This window comes from Daphnia pulicaria, chromosome 8, assembly GCF_021234035.1.
Source record: "Daphnia pulicaria isolate SC F1-1A chromosome 8, SC_F0-13Bv2, whole genome shotgun sequence".
Lineage (NCBI taxonomy): Eukaryota > Metazoa > Arthropoda > Branchiopoda > Diplostraca > Daphniidae > Daphnia > Daphnia pulicaria.
Genome location: NC_060920.1, coordinates 14,351,802 through 14,371,414, shown reverse-complemented (window position 1 = coordinate 14,371,414; position 19,613 = coordinate 14,351,802). Strand labels below are relative to the sequence as shown.

Below are 19,613 nucleotides of genomic sequence, written 5' to 3'. Positions count from 1 at the left end.
ATGACCATCCGCGACCAACCGTTATCTGGATCAAAATATACCATCCATAGGATATCCGTAGCTAACGCTAAACGGACAAACGGAAAATGGACCGTCGGATATCCAATGGACGTCCTATGGACAATGTGTGCTAGTAGGGATGGATCGATTGAAAACTACTACATCAAAAGACATGCAAGCGATGAGATCAACGGTCAGTAAGAGCTGTTTTTAGTTTTATATTCACGCTAGTGAGGGGGTTATGTATGACTCATTCTTCTAAAACTGCTAATAATATAAAATCAAGGAGAAATGTGACAAATGTCCCCCTTTCAGGCGCATCGAAATTGATAGCACTGACAGACGGAGAGTGTCGAAAACGAGGGGTAACGTTTTTTGGGGTAAACAATTATACACAGGAAGAGAAGAATCATGCAAAGGAGCAATCAACAAAAGAGAAACACCCTATCAGATGGCATCATAATGCTACCAGGTTACCATAACAACAGACTAGTCGTTGTTTGATACAAACGACCCCCCCCCAACAGCAATTTTTCTCGATCCTTAAGTTAATTGTTTTCGTATTTTTCCTACTTTTTAAAATTTTCCCAACATGCATGGAAAATTAAATGTGATTTACTTGAGCATAGTATTCTGGGTTAATAGTTAATACGTACAATTAAATAGTAACGTTCTACTTTTATACTTCTAAATGCGACCCAAACAACAGTGCTTCATAGTGTCACCAATTTTAATTGTGTTAAGACGTTGGACAACCGCTAAAGATCAGGGACTTTTGGTTGGCTTGGCCTTCGCAGGCGGTGGCTTAGCAAATGCAGCTACGTACCCGATGGCTGGACTTATGTGCGAATATTCTGGATGGAGATCGATTTTTTACTATGCTGGCAAGTCCATACGCTTAGCAGCTATAGGCTAGTCGCATTGATTTGAACCCACTTGATTGAGATTTCAATTGACAGGAGCAATTGGCATCTTGTGGGGTTTAGCGGCAATCTTCATGGTTTATGACAAACCAGGACAGCATCCTCGTGTTAGTGTAAAGGAAAAGCAATATCTTCTTTCCACTCAAGTTGAAGGTTCATCAAAGGTATAGATTAGTCTATAAAATATTACATTCAAATGTGTTGTTATAAACTGACCAAATGTTCGTTTTGCAATTCAAGATTAAATTTCTTCAATTTAGAAAACAAATAATGCGATTCCTTGGTCGAAAATTCTTCGATCGATTCCTGTTTGGTCGGTGATTACCACAAATTTCTTCTTCTTTGCAGCCACGGTATGCTACTACTGTTAATATATTACTATTGCTACTATTATTATACTGAATATAAATTTAATTATTCAAAAATGAATTTTGCTTTCTATAGAAAGGAACAGTAATTAATCTACCGCTGTTCATCAGAGACGTCTTAGATTTCAGCGTAACCGAAGTATGTATATTCCGTTTTTTAGTGTTTAATGCACACATTACAAAAACGTTTTATTCCCATGCAGAATGGGATTTTTTCCGCTATGCCTTCATTGGTGGCTTTGATGCTACATTTAATCATCGGTCCGCTGTTTGATTGTGTACGTGCGAAGCAAATATTTTCGGTCACAGTCGTCAGAAAAATATTTCACGTCATAGGTATAATATTTTTAATCAATCGTCTTTATGGAAAGACAAAAGACCATCATTATTTAAATCATTTCTGTTACTATAGGGACTCTATTCCCTGCAATAATGATGTTTACCGTTAGCCAACTACCTCCAGATCAAAAATATGTTATTATCGGTTTAATCACTATTGGTTTTGCATTCCATGAGGTGGCCTGGATGGGAGGATTTTCATTCGCTTTTATGGATATGGCCCCTGACTATGTAGGAATTATTCAGGGAATAAACAACACGATTGGACTCATGCCTGGGTTCATAATACCCGTCGTCATTTCAAATTTGACTCCAGAGGTATTTGTTTTTATTTATTTGATTATTATTTGTTTTATGGTTTTATTATAAGGGAACTTCAGTGAAATTTTACTAATAAATTATTGTGATGATGTGATTTTTAGGGAACTTCTCAGGAATGGAGCTACGTTTTCCTAATGTTTGGCGGATTGTACAGCATGGCGTGTTTGATTTTCTTATTAACAGGATCGTCAGAATTGCAAAGTTGGGGAAAAGCAAAAGACACTAAGACTAATAGCAAAGAAGGCGAAAACGACAAATCGCTCGAAAAATTGGTCGTATGAAACGAAGTATCTAGGGAAATACATTCAAGCTCGTTACCAAAATCAATTTAAAATATTGATATAATGTTAAGTACAATGTACGTACCAAGTATGGAAAAATAACTGCATGCATATAACAAATAAAAACGTGTTGCCGAACAACGTTTAAAGTTATGTGCTCTATTACCAAAATTGAATTTAATGCAATCAATTATGTGTAGGTATTCTGTGAGGGAGGGATTGCGCAGGGAGTTTATTTGCGCAACCATGGTGGCGCCAGAGCTATAGATGGAGTCTATAGCTCTGTTTTGACTTTTATCTTGATTGTTGTAGTCTAATTACAACTTCTTGAGACGGGCTTTGAGATATAAGGAGTCTATAGCTCTGCTTCGGTGTCTTTTTTTTGGTGTAAAATTTAGTTGTGTTTCACGGGTTTCATGACTTTCGTCCGGTTGTTACATCACGCTATACTAGTGGCATCCAGCAGATCCGGTACAGTACAGTTAGAACTCAGAAAGCATAACAGAGCATACAGTAAATATATAACTGGAAGATGTAGAAAAATAAATTTTTGTATTTATTTCCTCCTTCCATTCCATGCCGCAAAATATGAACATATTAAACTTTAAATGGGCAGCGTAAAAAAAAATGTCCCAAAAAGCCCCGGTCTCCCCTCCCCTCTACAAATATTTAAAACAAGAATAACTCTACACTAGGCCTATAACAATTAGAAATACCGGTCCTTTACAAATTACCCCTTTGCTTCGTAGAGTTCGTACGGTTTTGCAATCGTGAGTTTACTGCCGTACTGGCTCCCATCATGAATGAATTTATTCTTGTAATTAATTTAACTGCACCCTAATCATTGACATTTCGAATACGAACACCTTTTGTTGACGTAAATCTCCTTCTTACAATTTAAACGTAACAATTTTCGTTTAATGTTCAACATAAAATCAGCTAGAAAGCTAGAAATTTGGTTTTTCCTCTTCCGCTTATTTGAGAAAAATGAATGACAAAACAAGTTAAAATGATTTGAGATTTAAGATGAAACTTTATTTGTATCGAATAAGAGTGAACATGAAAATCATATAGCCGAAGCCGTTGTTGCCGAAGGTGTTTGTGTTTCGGTCTTTCGACTGAATAAGTTATAACCAGGGACGTATACGTAATGGTCCTCCTCCATGAGTGATATCATGCCATACCTGCCATGCCAACAAAACAATTGTAGCCAAAGCCCAAGCACAGCAAAGTGCCAAATTTCCGATCATTTCTTCCTCAGTTTCATGCCATAGCATCCAAAATGCCATAGCCCAGAAAACAATTGAAGCGAAAGCCCAAAGTGCCAAAATTCCGTCCGCCAAATTTCCTTCCTCAATTGCATAGACCATGAAAAGAAGACAAAGGAAACCAAACCAAACACCAAGAACACAAACCAAGAAAACCAAGAGCATTACCAAAGCCATTGCGAAAACCGAAGCCGTTGCCAAAATTTCGACCATTCTCACCACTGGTAGGTAGGATGTTTCCGTGTTTGCAATTAAAACTACTATTGTCGTTGGGGCTGCCTTTATATAGACTTTGCCAGAGGAATCCCGTTCCGCACTGTCCATTTCCACTGTTTTAATTAGATTCCTAATTATGTTTATGCTGTTTAACTTTTTTTATTGAATTTTAATCATACTTTAAGGGCTAACGAACATTGTTCAATTAGTTTTAAATGTATTGCAATTCATTTTAATCATTTAGATGCATTTTGAAATAAGGTTTTCGGAATCTCGGTCTGGAAAACGACGAGGCACCCATAGCGGCAAGTTCACCAACTAAGAAGAATGGAAGTTTAAGAATGTCTTATTATTTTTCATTGAATCGGCTGTGTTTTATTTGGGCAACACCGCTTCACAATTCTCATGACAGTTCGTCTGCACGTTAATGGTTTCTGTAATTCCGTTCCTCGTCGAAGTCCTAACATAAAAATTTTCGTAGGATTTTCAATTAAGCATCATGTTATTTTGAAAAAGTCAGCCATGTCACTGTCAGCATGTCAGCTATGGAATTGTTTTATGTGGAATGCGTTGTAAAATTTTCTTTTCGTTTTTTCTAGCAGTTTCTCTACTGCATGATCAATCGTAATTCATTTGTTAGACACTTAAACAAGTCACGTTTTAAGGAAATGTTTGAAACCACTTTGGATTCCCAGACTGTATCGTGAACTACATCGTGTGACTACAACAGTTGAAGCATGAATTTTTCTTGTGTGCATCGGATTTTCAATCTCTGTTCTGTAAGTGGTGGGTGTTGCAAGAAATTTGTTTCTCAGGATCTGTGTCTGGCCATCATCTGGCTGCTTCAACAACTCAATGCAAAAGTGTAACTGTGAACGTGAGTCTTGAGATTATTGGGTAAGGCTTATTAAGCTTTTGATTTGTGCATACTTAACATTTTCTGTAGATTAAAATTCCTCATATCTCTATCTCTTATTTCCCCAAATGTATCTAGGTTCACAAGTGTGAGTGGCAAGTAACACTCTGACTTCTCCCCAGAAAATGTATCAACTGCCAGCAACCATGCAGATGATGGATTTGAAAAGATTATAGCTTTTAAAGCTTTTCAGTTTCCTCCAGATCTCAATTTTGGTAATCAAGTTTAAGCTCTCCTTCATCGGGTAAATATTTCCTGAAAAGTCTTATTGTTTCATGTAAGAGTATGACACGAAAGAACTGCATTCTTTCTAAATGATTTAATGTTTTCATTAAAGGGTGATGTGACGAACCATTTAAATTCGGCTAGTCAACATTCCGTTTTTATGTAATAAGGTTAGGCTTGATAATCCCGTTTTTGCTTATTAGTACCGCACAGAAGTTTTCCCTTATTTTGATCATTTCATTTCCTCAACCTAATTCCCTCTTAGCGCGTGTGTCTCTCCCCTACCCAATATATTACTTGTTCTATCCTATTCAATTCCGCGTACACCGTTTAAAGAATTAAGGTGGCTTTCATCCTTCTTTCATCTTTCGGTATTCTTGCTTTTTTTCTTACACAGAGATCAAATCTGTCTTCTAAAAATATTTTGGGGAAGGTCGGGTAAAGATGAATTAAAATTGCTTTTGTCAACTGGTGGTGGTGAGTGGTGACTATTAAACGCACTCCAGATTTAAATTTTATTGCATTACAAAACAGTAATCCATTTCCATAACAATTTTCGTTTCAGGCTTATCCGTTTGGAGTAGGAAATCTTTTATAATTCAAATATATTTACTGAATAATTATTCAGTAAAGACAGTTTATCCCGTTTCCCCCTACTCGTGTGCTTGAACCTCTAAGACGCGACTTACTTGAAAGACAATATTGCGCAAACGATGTAGGAAAAGAAGAGGGCAAGAAAAATAACGCGATAATGTCCAAACACTGAAACCTGTTAAGCGAAGGTGAAATTGAAGTGAAATTCAGTCTATTCCGTTTCTTTTATTGTGAAATCTATTCCTGTCACTCCACTCGCATCTGATCTAGATTGCTGTATTGAGTAGCGCATCAAAACGGAGTTTAGTTCGTCTTCTGTTCACTGTCTTATTAATAATTCGTTCCATACACTGGATGGTACCGTCCATCAGATTGGACCTGCAGAACGCACAGTCGCGGAAGTAAGGTGGTTGCGCTGCCACATCTTTCTACAGTAAATGCAACGGCAGCTTGATCATCTATATGTCATCCTCCAATTAGAATTGGTATGAATCTAAAATGTTTTCGTTTTTTATTTTTTCTTATTGACTTTTGATTCATTTAATATGTTTAAACCGAGTAGAAAGTGAATCTGGACTTTCGGCCAGTGTAGCAAAGACCGGACGCCAGGTTTTGTTCCAACTCCACAACTTGCCAAATATTTGGCAGCCTGTCTTCAATCCTAGAAGTTACGCACCCTTTCCAAGCCGTTAGAAAGTGATATTTTCTATGTTTTGAGCGTTCCCCCGTCGTATTAGCCAATTTTGATTCCGATTTTTTACCAACTATCATCTGATGTGAATTTATCGGATAAAGAACCGGAAAAGAAGTCGGAGTTGGTGACTCTAGTAATGCTACAAATTTTCCTTATTAAAGTGACGTTAAAGTGACTTTATCTGTGGTCATAAAATGACTAGCAGCAACCGCTTCATGGCTCTCTTCAGTCTTTACTCTTTAGTTCTTTACAAAGATGCGGACGTTTTTTTTTTAAATTGAGTAATAGGAAATGGCAATGTTGTCCGTTCCTTTAAATATGGCTGCTGGTATGTGGTATAGATGTTATACCAATGAAAAAGTAGTAGTCGAGCAAAAAATCGTGCGCAGTTTACGACGATGCGCACCACAGCGGCAGATAGCAGAACTAAACTTTTTATTACGCTTGACGTCCTATCTACTTCAAGTCCTTTGTTCGACAAGCAGTCGGTTCTCGTTTCGTTTCTTGAAGTAGATAGGACGTCAAGCGTAATAAAAAGTTTAGTTCTGCTATCTGCCGCTGTGGTGCGCATCGGCGTAAACTGCGCACGATTTTTTTGCATGTCTACTACTTTTTCATTGGTATAACATCTATTCGACATGAGAATCGACAGCAACTGACAGCACTACGTAGAAGCCGTCTCGTTTGTAGAAGATATATTCTATTTAAATTTTTGATTCAAACAGCAGTGTAACAGCCAAGCTTTCTTATATAGTTGTCAGTTTTATGTGAAATGTTTGGCTGGACGCCAAATTAGAACCGTTCAGCCGTTCGTGAATGTTGAGAAATCTATTGCTTATAGGTGTGTTTGTGTCTTCCAGGTGGTGGAGTGTCTGTTCGTGAGTGAATGAAGCAAGTTCGTCATTTGCTTTTGAGACGGTGGACCACAGGTGGACGGAAATGTGATGCTGACGTGTTTTTTGTTTTGTTTTTACATGTTAAAATGCTGAAGTATTTTCACGCAATTCGACCAAGCTGAATCGAAAGTGAACAACTCTTAAAGCAAGTAAGTGAACCGTGAGAGTTTTTACTTTTCGAAAAATCCATTTTCTAATCTACTTGTATTTATTTTGTTAAAGCATGTCGAAGATCTTTCTTCTGCCTTTTTCTACGTGATAGCTGCCATGTCATAAAGATGCGTCTTTGAGAGAGTCACTATATTGCAAGACAAAAGTGTGATGAAAATAGGAATACTGAAATGGTAATGTACTTTTAAGATAAATCAAGTAGGTTAGCATTTTGTTCTTGATGTCGAAGACAAGTGACATTTTATTTCGTGCTTCTAAATAAGAGCTTTTGTGTAAAGTTCTTGTTAAGAGTTGTAAATTTATTTTAATCAGTCAGTACATAGAAATTTCCTTTATTCTTAAAAACTTGAAATGAAATCTTAATGATGTCATGAACTTTGGTCATCTTGATTTATTTTTCTTGAGTTTAGTGTATATTTCAAGTATATCATTATTGTGTCTTTTTTACAATTCAAATTGTTATTGTTCTTTTGCTTTGTAGATTTCCATGGTCAGTTTGATGTTTGAGCTGCCTAATGGTGTTGCTGTTTGGTGTACAGTGGTTTTGCAGTCATTTTCCATTTGAGAGATATTCTGAAATGGAGCTTGTGGAGACTTGCAGTTCAACATCATACTATAATGTGTTATTTGCCTATGTCGGTGTTCATGCAGTATATGCACTTATGCAGTGATGAACAGTTGGGCTAGTCAATGTTGCTTGTGGCTGTCTGGCTTATTTTATCGGCTGCATTTTGTCGATATGTCTTCTCTTGCTACCTGTACCGTCGTTGAGGTAATGCTTGATGTACAGCCTCATTTTATTATTGACTTTAAGTTAATATCTCCGTTTTCATTTCAGTTGATTCGTTTGCCGCCGTTCCTTAGACTTGATCCACCGGTGAAACTAAGAACTTAAGAAGACGTAGCTGAAATTCAAGATTGCTCAATAAATTTATTACAAGTGCATAATCTGGGCTCCCTTCTTCAGTGGCCCCGTTTCCCTAAATAACCACTAACCAACGCCCGCCGGTGGTCACTCACTCGCTGCGACAACCAGGAGGAAGGGAGATGTTTGGTCGAACGGGGACTTGCAAGGCGCATGATTCGATGAAATCTGTTGGAGGGTCATGAGTCTAAGCCGGAAGCCTGCTATGACAGACTGCTCTCATACTAACTGCTCCTCAGCTCTCTTCGCTCTTTTTCCGGTTTCTCTTAACCATGGCCGGGTAATCTCCCTGGTCGAGTCAGTCGGGCAGTGTCACCCCATGCTTGACTGGCTGCGTCTTGGACCGGACGGTCTATTTAATAAATTAATTTATATAAATTTGTTTGCTAATTTTGTTGATTCTATGTGTTTATATAATGAATAATACATTTTTAAATGATACTATTGTAAGATTTTGGAAATGGTTTATTTATTAAACAGACCGTCTGGTACAAACTGCGACAAACTGCAGCCAGTTATTTTATTATCATTATTTTATTGGTATCCATATATATAATAAAAGAACAAGCTTTTGGGGGAGGGGCTTATTCATGTGTCACAATGTGTCAACACAGGCTCCTCCCCCAAAATGGAACATTCCCAAACATGCCCAACACCAGATGTCGTCGCGCCGTGATGACGCAATCTTTGATGACGCAACAACCAGCATCACCACCAGATGTCTCGCCGTTATGACGAAATCTTTAAGTAAGGTACTGGGCAGATTTCCCACGATAAAATCTATTACGGGCAGATGATTAAGCTACAGAAAAGCGAATAGCAAAAGAGTCCGACTTTACGCTAGAAAAAAGTTCCCCGGATTTGAATGGGGCTCAGGTTACTCGTTTTTAATAATATTTCAACGAACTTAGGATTCAAAACTCATTACAATACCCAACAATATCTAACTCAACCGACAATAGAACTGCAATATTTCATTTAAAATACCCGACAGTAGAACTCCAGTGCTCGACAGTCGAACTCCACACGCGACAATAGAACTCCGATAATTTGAGCTGCGACTGTGCAACCAACTTCAAAACTCATGCCCAGATGTCGCTAGTGTCGCCCTTGTTGTTTTTACATCGTGAAACGAGGCAAAATGGGCGGGCGAAACAATTGGATGCTAATAAAATACTTATATTCCTGTGATTTCATATACCAAATTGAACTTCGTATCATATGTAGGTTTATCTTGACATAATTTCCTTATTTTTATGCTGTACCAACTTATTTCTTCAAATTTTAGATGCATACTGTCAGTCATTCCAAAAAGTTGACTTAGCGCTCAGTCACTTTCCCTTCAATAGACCCATCATGTTGTCAAAAGCCTAAAACTCATGTGTGAAGCTCAAATATCGTGGAATACAAATGTGTGGAGACAAGGTATTTCCCCATTACTGCTACCACCCCAATCACACCACGTCAAATGCCTTACTAAATTCAGCACCGTTCACCCATATGATAAAGGTAAGCATCAATATAACCAATCACAACGCTACTGCAATACTTCATGACACTTTCTTTAGCATCAGGAAATTTACCTCAACCTAAGGAGTAAGGCTGTTGGTTGCTGTGATTTCCATTTTTGCGGTTTTTTATCATGAAAATCTTCAGTGTGCTTCTTAGTATAGGTAAAGATTGAAATGCTTTATTAACTGTTATATTTTCAATTCATTAAAGACATTAATGCAATACTTTTTTTTTTACAGAGCACGTAATAGATCCTTAAGCCAATGCTGACCTTTGTCCATGAAGGAAGAGGGACATCCAGCAACGTTCTGCTCCATCCTTATCTTCCCGACGTACACTCATCTAGCTTCACTGCTTTTGCTGTTACAACTTCACCGACGAGTGTCTTACTTCACCGACGAGTTGGAACACTTCAGTGGTCGCTACCCTTTGCTGATACACACCTACAGTTACTCACCACGGGATTATGCCCAGGTACCCGACAATTGACTTACTTTCGTAGATTATCTACTAATGATATAGTTGCGTTAAACTCTGTGTCTGTGTAATAATTCCAAAATCAGGCCCTTCTTACGCGCAAACAAAGTTTTACTTGGAAGTTTCTTTTTTCTAAAGCTAGATGGCTTTTTGAAAATTTGCAGCTGTCAAAACAGTCAGTTTCAGTTACTTTGCACATCTTTTTAAACATTTATTGGCAGTTATTTTGTTACAATATTTAGCGATAATTAACGATAACTATTCTCCCAACAAAGCTCACTTGTTAGATTTTTAAAAATGTGTTTTTTTTTTCATACTTCCGGTTTTCTCATTTCTGTCAGTAGTTTAGTAAATATTAATCTGACGTACAAAAGAACCACATATTCGTGATCCTCGTAAAATTTGTGGTAAAGTTCATCTTCTGTTTTTTACGTACGCGTACTTCCGGTTTCAAAAATTTTCCTGAACTATAGTTCAGGAAAATTCTCGATTTTGGTCAAATTTTGGATTTCGTTTAAATCACACCTAATCGACCCCAAATTTCATGGGGATCACGAATATGTGGTTTAATCTGACGACAGCTCAATGGTTGAGGCGCTGTGGTTACTTCCGGTATACTTCCGGAATTTTTTTTAGAGACTAGCAAGTGAGCTTTGTTTTGTTTACAGTTCTCAACATTGCAAGCTTGATTTAAACTTTAAAAAATTGCATATTTAAATATTTGAGCTAAAAACGTGATTATTGTTTCTATCTGTATTATGTAACTTTTATTGGCATGTCACTAAATAAGAATTGTTTTCTCTTTAATCAGGTAATGCAGAAGAGACGTCGAGAAGATGGACGCCAAAACATCGCCGGTATCTCCAAATTGTCACCGTGGATCATCATTTGTTGTTGGTAATATGTTTGTGTTAGTGTTAGTTAACCCGTTGTCTGCCACGCCTTTGTCCTCCCCTAGCTCCTTAGCACGGGCTGCGTGCGCTGTTCGGTCTCGTGGTTTTCATGCCGCGGGGTTGGAAAGTCGCACCAGCCCAAAACTTACCGCAAGGCGCCTGATAAGGCAATGCACTATAGGGACTTCCCCCTTGTCGATACGGTGATGGATTCTCCTGTCACCGTGTCAGCCCGGACTTGTCAGCAATGGCAAGTCCCACTTTGGTCATGGATCCTTCAGACGTGGCGCGTAGAGTAGTAGAGAGCAACCTACGGGTTGTATGGCGTGGCAGCCAACGGGTTAACTTAAGTGTATGTATGTATGTAAATGTATAAAATGTGGTGGAATTGTGGGTGGAGGTGGGACAATAAAGCAATTCTTTTTAATATTTTTGTTTGCTGTGACTCATAATTTATAATAAAAAAATGTTTAGTTTACAATTTGTATATTTTTTACAACTTTGAAGTTTTACATAAGTTATAGGCAAGTGACTGATCAACTCCAGACCCTTCAAATAAACTTCTGCGAGAAACCATACACTATCTACAACTCATATGTTACGCCTACTGAAGTTAAAAACAGAGCTGTTAACATCAAATTTTTAAACAACACAGAATATCTCTTTCGTAACTTGCCCTTTAAATGAAGTTTGTCCAAACACTACAACATGTCGGAAAGCAAAGCGACTAGAGCAATAAGTCACCTCCAACATGCGAAATAGGAAAGATCCAATAAAATCAGAAAACGTCGCAATGTCAAAGGCTTTTAGGTGGCAAGAAAAGTCGTACAAAATGATTACCCAGGTTTGAAAAAATGATTGTCATTAAAGATCAACAATTCCCAGTGTCTAGTAACTATTAAGATGACCGACAAATCTGAACATGATTCAAATTCGACTCTTGTATTAAGAAACGTCCTTGTAGTAAGTTGGAGAAGCGTAGGGTGTGGTGTATTATTCAGGTGCCTTAGTGGTGTAGTAACTCGGGATAGAGTCAATAGTTCGGAGCTTCGGTGTGAAAATGGTCAGTTTAAATTTGCTGAAATAATTTTTAGATTTTTATAAACATCGCTAAAACATGTGTTGAAATAATCAATTACCTTTTGATCATCGTTTAAGGTCAATGCGACCTTGTTGTCTTCCAGACTTACACCCTCAACATTAGCTTTGGGCAACACATAAACGTCTTCCGCTTCCACCTTCTCGAAAGTCCATTGGCTCAAATAGTTAGGGAGGACTGGGCCATAGATGTTGCGTCACTTGCTCGTGGACATCTATAGGGGCACCGCTCAGGGATTGGCAAAGATTTTCGTTTACCACCTGGCAAAAAAATAAGGCCATTTTTAGAGTAATTCGTAATTATAGAAATAAATCGCTACAGTTTAAACAGGCTCTCAAATACTATCTAGCAGGAAGATTATCATAGTTATTCAACAATCCATAAAGGTGTAATCATTGAGACTTTTAAAGACGAATTTCGTTGAGCATAAAATGTTTACCTGTGGCAATAAGGCACTTGTCGTAGGTGATGGTACGGCCATCATGAAGTTAGGCTTTCCGACCAACAATCAAGTTGAACGACGCGTTGTCAACGTATGACTGCAACGCCGCCGCTATCTTAAAGGGATTGCAATAGAATTCGTCTTGTTCGAAAAAGAGACTAGACAGAAAAACGTGTCATTAGTACATGTTCCACAAAATTACATTAATAACGAGCTCACCCTCGCTCTTTGCCGTTCCACTATTTGAAACGAAGTTTATTCGAAACTTCGGGGCTGCCTTGTTGGGTGGCGGAGATGCTCACTGGACTGATTTCCATCGTACTTGGGCGCCACTGTGTTCGACCGCTTTGGTGAGGTAATAAGCTGGAGCCTCGGTGTCGCAGGTTGGGGCAGCATATATAGTTGTGTAGTAGTCCGGTGCCTTAGTGCTGTAGTACTTTGGAGCCTTGCTGTAGTACTTGGGACAGTAAAGGTAGTTGTGTAGACTCAGGTGACTTGGTGGTGTAGTACTTAGGAGCCTAGGAGGTGTGCACATGCGATTTGGTAGTGTAGCCGGGGAAGAAATAAACTTCTGGTTTTCGGTGTAGTAGCTCGGAGCAGCATAAGTTGTAGTGTACCTGGACCCTTGGTGGTGTAACTGTAAACCTAATTGTGCAACCTCGATGTAGTAACTGGTCGTTGCGTATGTTGGTGTGCAGTAAGGCGGCGGCGTTGCGGTTTGGTATCTTCCATACCCAGGGGCATCAGCACACCAGTGGTCGACCCAGAAAACGACGAAACAACCAATAGCTGTACGACGTCATAGTTAACTAGACAATATTCAATAATAACGCGACAACGACATATTATCACATAGAAAAAAATATAAATTGATACAAAATTCCACGTAACAATACAGAATGTTTACCCGTAGTTGCAAACTGTTATACGACGAAGAATGCAGTTGTTGACGGGTCGGAGATGCTCACTTGATTGACTTCTGTCACCTTTTCTCAGCAGTCTTTCCTTTTATACAAATTTCTCTCGCAGTCGACATCAACGATACAACGCCCAGCAGCAACACAACGCCATAATTAACTATACAATACACGATTTGAAAATTATTAACTTGTCATATCAACAACTGAAAATAAGATAGAATGATTCACGACTTGAAATAAAAATGAACATTTACCCATGATTGCGAACTGATATTACGACGAAGAATGCCCGAAGAATGGAGTTGTTGCCGGGTCGGAGATGCTCACTCGACTGGTTTCAATCGCCTTTTCTCTCTCCTTTTATCCGATTTTTTTCTCACCCTCACCTCCTAAGCCTTGCGGCTATTGGACCTTTTTGATAATGAAGCAACACGTGTCGTTCTCACCCCACCTCTACACCACTGCATGACACGTTTTACGTAATGATCTCCGTGAACTTCGAGCGTCAAGGCCATAGAAAATGGCCTTTTTCTTTCTGCAGGTTGATGTTGCCGGGGATGGATCTACAAAAACCAATATCAAAATACATATCAAATCATAAATGATAATGGCTTAAATTTTAGTCACTTAAAAAATACCACATTTGACATTTGAGTCATTTGACTCGTTTCTTCGGTTAATGAATAAATCTTCCATTTCGAACCGTTTGAAGGACAATCAGTTTTTTAAAATATTCTACTGCAAACTTACCTAAGTTTCAAACACATAATCCTTGCACCTGCGGTCGGAAATGAAAATCTAAATAAAAAAATATAAAAAAAGGTAAATCATTCATATTTAAAAATAAAAATCAAAGCTTCTCATAAAACGGTTGAATAAAATCAATAAAATAAGAAATTAGACGCAATTTCTATAGCTCGAATCTCGATAGACTGTCAGAGTTCGTCCGCTACGTTCACAACGCATAACTCATAAATAAAGTTAAATGATCCTAAGTAACCATCCAGGAGAAGCGGGGGGAATGGTATTTCCACAGCTGATTTAAGAGTATCTAAAACGCAAATCAAATGATTGATTGACAATACCTGAACTCTAGGGCGCTCTAGGGCGCTCTAGGGCTATGGATTTTGTAACCGCAAATCAACAATGTCCGCTATTTAATATAAATGAATTACATTTACAGGAGCTGCCCTTACCCTGTCTTTTACATTGACATGTCTACCATATTAAATTTTTGATGACCACCGGAACCTATCGCGTGTCGTTTGATGCTGCATGAACAAAAGAGGACAAAATTCTCCCTGTTACATAAACAACGCGTTTCTGCCACAATAAATTATGCTCAAGAAAACAATGTTTTGACACTCGCTTTGTTTTCGTTGCTAAGCAGTAAAGTATGTTGAAATTTAGGTTTTGCCCTCAACACCGAATGTAGACGGAAAGTATTCGGCTCGGATATATAAAGGATCGTTGGCTGCAAACAAATTCACATTATTTTCTGCGAAATCAAAAACTTCATGTCGTATCTAGCATTACCTTTTACAATTTTTTTTTTTTTCATTTGGTTTAGCGTTTCGTTTAGTGACTCCTTGTCACCACAACCCCTCAATGGGCAACACCTCCGTGTCATCTGGGTAATACAAACAATTGAATTTGTAGCTTTAGCAATTTGACTAACGTGTAATTACGTACCCTCGTTTAAGCCTCGATGGGATGGCAACCTTAAAGGATTCAGGATTGTCCGGGCCGCTCAAAGAAAGAGTTGTTCTAGATTTAAATTCTTATTTAAAGGGACCATCCGGTTCAAACTGCAGCCAGTCAAGCAGGGGAAGACACTGGCCGACTGACTCGACCAGAGAGATTACCCGCCATGGTTAAGAGAAACCGGAAAAAGAGCGAAGAGAGCCGATGAACCGTTTTTAAGAGAGCAATGCATCATAGAAGACTTCCGGCTTAGACTCATGACCCTCCAACAGATTTCAACGAATCAAGCGGCTTGCAAGTCCCCGTTCGACCAGACATCTCCCTTCCTCCTGGTTGTCGCAGCGAGTGAGTGACCACCGGCGGGCGTTGGTTAGTGGTTATTTAGGGAAACGGGGCCACTGAAGAAGGGAGCCCAGATTATGCACTTGTAATTTATATACATAATTTTTTGATCAATCTTGAATTTCAGCAACGTCTTCTTAGTTTCACCGGTGGATCAAGTCTAAGGAACGGCGGCAAACGAATCAACTGAAATGAAAACGGAGATATTAACTTAGTCGATAATTAAATGAGACTGTACATCAAGCATTACCTCAACGGCGATACAAGTAGCAAGAGACGACACATCGACAAAATGCAACCGATAAAATAATACCGACAGCCATCAGTCAACATTAACTATTTTACCCAACTGTTGAACACTGCATATACTGTATGAACACCAACATAGGAAAATGACACATTCATGTATGATGTTGAACTGCAAGTCTGGATAAGCTCCATTTCAGCATATCTCTCAACTGGAAAATGACTGCAAAACCACTGTACACCAAACAGCAACACCATAGGCAGCTCAAACATCAAACTGACCATGGAAATCTACAAGGCAAAAGAAAATTAATGGACCAATAACATTTCGTAACGTGAAAAAATATACCATTAATGATATACTAGAAATGTACACTAAACTCGAGAAAAATAAATCAAGATGACCAGAGTTCATGACATCATTAAAATGTAATTCGAAGTATTTAAGAATAAAGATAATTTCTGTACTGTTTCATCATAATAAATTTAAGGCAAGATCTTCGACATGTTTTTACTAAATAACTAGAAGTAGATTCGAAAATGGACTTTTCAAAATGTCAAAACTCTCACGGTCCCCTTACTTGCTCTATAGTTGTTTACTTTCGATTCAGCTTGGTGAAATGACGTGGAAACGTCTTCATTTTTTATTTAAAGGTGAAAAACACCGTCAGCAACAGATATCCGTCCACGGTCTCAAAATCAAGTCACCAACACAGACACTCCGCCACCTGGAGGACACAATTTTACACACCTAGTGACAGGCGACAGATTTCTCAGCATAAACTAACGACTGAACGGTCCATAGTTAAATGAGTCGTAGTTAGAAGTAGTTAGAAGTCGCAGTTAAAACAGTCTACATGCAACAGCTCATCACACCATTTACCAGCTGGCTGCGCCAAATCAATGCACACATTGGTCTGGCTTTTGTAGTTTGGGAGATATTTTAAAAAAACTGAGAGGGGGTAGCCGAAATTTGGACTTTTTTTCGTTTTTTGTGCAGCAGTTTTCTCGTCAACTGCTGCACCTAAAAATAATCCAATTGGTTTAAAATGATGGGATAGCCCGTCTCTTCAAACCATTTTAATGTTTTTTAAATATTCGGCTTAGAAGCCGAGATATTAATGATTGAAATTTTGAAAAAAATTTCAAAAAATTTCTTCGTTTTTTGGCCATGCCGGCCTTCATCCCGTAAGCCACCTAGCGCTCGCGAAAGCAAAATTTCCCCCTCTTTGCCTTTAGGGTCTGTTGGGGTGACCACCCCCTCTCGATAGGTGTAGGCTGACGTTATGAGGAAAAAAAACGTGTTCAGACATAGTTCTGGAGAAAATCCGCTTGGTGTCACTACCATTTATCGTGGCAACCTGGGATCCAGCCTTATGGGAAATTTCTAGTGCGTGAACATACCACCCCCTCTTCTACAATGATTAAGAGATAAGAGTCAATCAGCCAAAGCGGCAAAAGTCCAACTGAAAAATTTTACAATTAAAAAAAAAAAAAATTGGAGATGACTGTTCGAAAAATAAAAAAATAAAAATCATTAAATGCACAAATAGCTGTTTCATTTAGATTTGGTAAAAATTAAATTACGTAGTCTGTGTGTGAGTAAAAAAACATCACACTTTGTCTCTGAAAATAAAAGGCAACAGTCAACACTCATAATAACATTGCGTCACTGCTTGTCAACCACCTATATATAGATCGTATGATTGGCGGTGATTTAGTACTACACGAAATAGGACAGGTAGAAATAGAAATACGTTTTAGAAATAAGTAGAAATAGGACTGGTCGAAATAGGACTACTTTTTGCAACTGATTATTGCCAGTCCTATTTCTCCTTACGAGCAGTCCTATTTCTACCATCCACTAGTCCTATTTCTACCTGTCCTATTTCAACAGATAAGATATCTGGCATCTTTGTCGGATTTGCCAGAAGTCGATTGGAACGAAGATCCGGCACCGTTCATATACTATTCAACCAATGAAACTATGTTAGTAATAGTCCAGTTCGTTTTTCATTTGAAACTTGTACATTTCAAAACTTTTTTAACTTTTTTTTCATGAAAAGGTTGCATGCAATCATGTTAATAAAGCCCATTCGTTAGAAATATCAATTTGAAATGTAATTTAAGGTTTATTTGGAAATAAGATATTTCAAAGAGATAGATATTCTCGCGCTTACTCTGGGACTCACCCCCCTTCATGCTCGCTCTCCCCTTTGAACATCCGTCTATAAAGTTGGCTAACGTCCGAAGTTGCCAGTTCGACTTGGACGAATGGACGTTGACGATTGGACGGTTGACGTCCAAAATTTGGATTTTGGACGTGAACCGACCAATCGTCAACGTCCAACGAACTGGTAACTTCGGACGTTAGCCAACTCTATTGAATAATTATAATGGTTGAATCAAATAATAATCTATAATAACCCAGAATACGCAAAATTATAAAAAGAACTTTTGAGGTTACGCATCTTTTATTCGAAATTTTAATCTCAAATTCAAATTACATACAATTACAATACAAATTACAACAATTTAATCTTTTGTTGTTGACTTGTCGTCTTCTTCATATGTCGAACATACTTCAACAGTGCTGTTGCATAGATCAATGAATGAAGGGCTGCATAAATCGATTGTTGACTGTCCGGCAGGGCTGCACAAATCAACAGTGTGCCCGCTTTGGTTAGTAGATGAGGAGAGGTGAATATGAGACGAGGAGGTAGAATTTGAGGTGCTGGTCCATCCTTCCATGTCGGTGGTTGATGGCAGGGATGTTGACGAATTAATGTGAGCTGATGATATGTCCGACATGGGAGTGGACGTATGGTTAGGTAAGATGAGCTGCAATTGAATAATTTAAAAATAAATAAATTAAATTATACGGAAATTACCTAACAATTAAACAATAAAGAATGAAATAGAAATAACATGAAGTTTTTCTGGAAATGATGTGGGTCGTCCGTTATTCATGTTGAATTGTTGAATGAACTAGTTTCAATGCAAATAATTTTGGTAGGTAGTTATTCTTTTTATACTGTGCCGGAATTATATGCCCTTTGTTCGGGCTTTAATTATATTGTTTCCTGTGCATGTTAATGATATAATTTAATTCTTGGCGGCAAACTTTTTCTAGCCATCTATCGGTGTCAGTGGAGAATCTTTAGGCTGTCGGTAGGTGGCTAAAATGGATTGTCCCCCAGCCACCAGGTGACGCGAGTGCCGTTCTGAGGATGACGCTTCCGAGACACACATAGCAGACGCCAACGTCATCAATAGCGTGGTCTATGGTGCAATGCTATCGCTGGAGTAAGGCGTTTACCTTCAATTCGGGTATGTTAGAGAATTGTATCATGTTATTTTCAATCTTTACTTACTGCTATTGTAATTATCAACTTGTGTGAATAGGTAGCGTCATGATTGGCCTACCCTGATGGCGTCATGATCGCTGCTGATTGCCTTTCAAATTGGTTTTCAGCCTTCTGCTTACACCTTTGACATAGAGTCACGCTGAGATCAGTGTTGGAGATGTGTGTGACAATTTAAATATGATAAAATTTATCTACCACCAAATGTTTACTCTTTTATGTCTCTATTTGTCATCTTAATTGCAATGTTAACGATTTGTTGCTTTTTATGAATTCCATTTCTTTTTGGTTATAGGTTTATCTTCCCGTAGTTGCTATCCGATGTGGCATGTTGTTGCAGCCTAAGCTGGTGAAAGATTTTTTTGCATCGAAGTTAATCTGTGGCTGTTCCTTGTTACGGAAGTTGCAACCAATATTTTGTTAATTTTCTTTGTGTCTGCAGTTTACCGTTTTAATGATAAGAAGGAACAGAAATA

At 38.3% G+C, this 19,613-nt stretch overlaps 1 protein-coding gene and 3 long non-coding RNA genes across 13 annotated transcripts; 3 read left to right on the top strand and 1 right to left on the bottom strand.

The window, feature by feature from the left end:
* The first annotated feature begins 145 nt into the window (after positions 1-145).
* LOC124312144 (sialin-like) lies at positions 146-2,365 on the top strand. The gene is made up of 7 exons (XM_046776635.1): positions 146-884; positions 960-1,087; positions 1,184-1,276; positions 1,368-1,430; positions 1,495-1,627; positions 1,704-1,948; positions 2,053-2,365. Exons 1-7 carry the CDS (start codon positions 692-694, stop codon positions 2,230-2,232), a joined length of 1,035 nt encoding a protein of 344 aa, XP_046632591.1. The 5' UTR covers positions 146-691; the 3' UTR covers positions 2,233-2,365.
* A 1,762-nt stretch (positions 2,366-4,127) lies between these two features.
* On the top strand, positions 4,128-8,222 carry LOC124312202. Of its 8 annotated transcripts, none has more exons than XR_006910348.1 (11): positions 4,131-4,276; positions 4,412-4,613; positions 4,711-4,876; positions 4,970-5,019; positions 5,423-5,639; positions 5,722-5,936; positions 6,014-6,118; positions 7,006-7,190; positions 7,264-7,385; positions 7,694-7,984; positions 8,051-8,221. It is a non-coding gene; the product is annotated as an uncharacterized LOC124312202 (long non-coding RNA). The 8 variants fall into 8 exon arrangements; XR_006910346.1 differs by having other exon boundaries at positions 4,382-4,613; XR_006910345.1 differs by having other exon boundaries at positions 4,357-4,613.
* A 1,549-nt stretch (positions 8,223-9,771) lies between these two features.
* LOC124312239 lies at positions 9,772-10,989 on the top strand. The gene is made up of 3 exons (XR_006910435.1): positions 9,772-9,810; positions 9,889-10,123; positions 10,938-10,989. It is a non-coding gene; the product is annotated as an uncharacterized LOC124312239 (long non-coding RNA).
* Positions 10,990-11,488: 499 nt separating this feature from the next.
* On the bottom strand, positions 11,489-15,572 carry LOC124312212. 3 transcript variants are annotated; one of them, XR_006910387.1, is made up of 11 exons: positions 15,173-15,572; positions 15,017-15,110; positions 14,677-14,954; positions 14,119-14,278; positions 13,735-14,043; positions 13,468-13,637; positions 13,178-13,369; positions 12,780-13,078; positions 12,558-12,718; positions 12,159-12,378; positions 11,489-12,097 (listed from the first exon to the last, which is right to left on the bottom strand). It is a non-coding gene; the product is annotated as an uncharacterized LOC124312212 (long non-coding RNA). The 3 variants fall into 3 exon arrangements; XR_006910388.1 differs by lacking the exon at positions 14,677-14,954; XR_006910389.1 differs by lacking the exon at positions 14,677-14,954 and having other exon boundaries at positions 14,231-14,278.
* Positions 15,573-19,613: the final 4,041 nt, after the last annotated feature.

What these genes read in the sequence shown, in the direction of transcription:
- LOC124312144 (XM_046776635.1), top strand. Translation starts at nt 692, where the DNA reads ATGCGACCCAAACAACAGTGCTTCATAGTGTCACCAATTTTAATTGTG. An exon ending in TAGATTTCAGCGTAACCGAA is followed by an intron (nt 1,431 to 1,494) that starts GTATGTATATTC and finishes ATTCCCATGCAG; the next exon opens with AATGGGATTTTTTCCGCTAT. An exon ending in AAAAATATTTCACGTCATAG is followed by an intron (nt 1,628 to 1,703) that starts GTATAATATTTT and finishes CTGTTACTATAG; the next exon opens with GGACTCTATTCCCTGCAATA.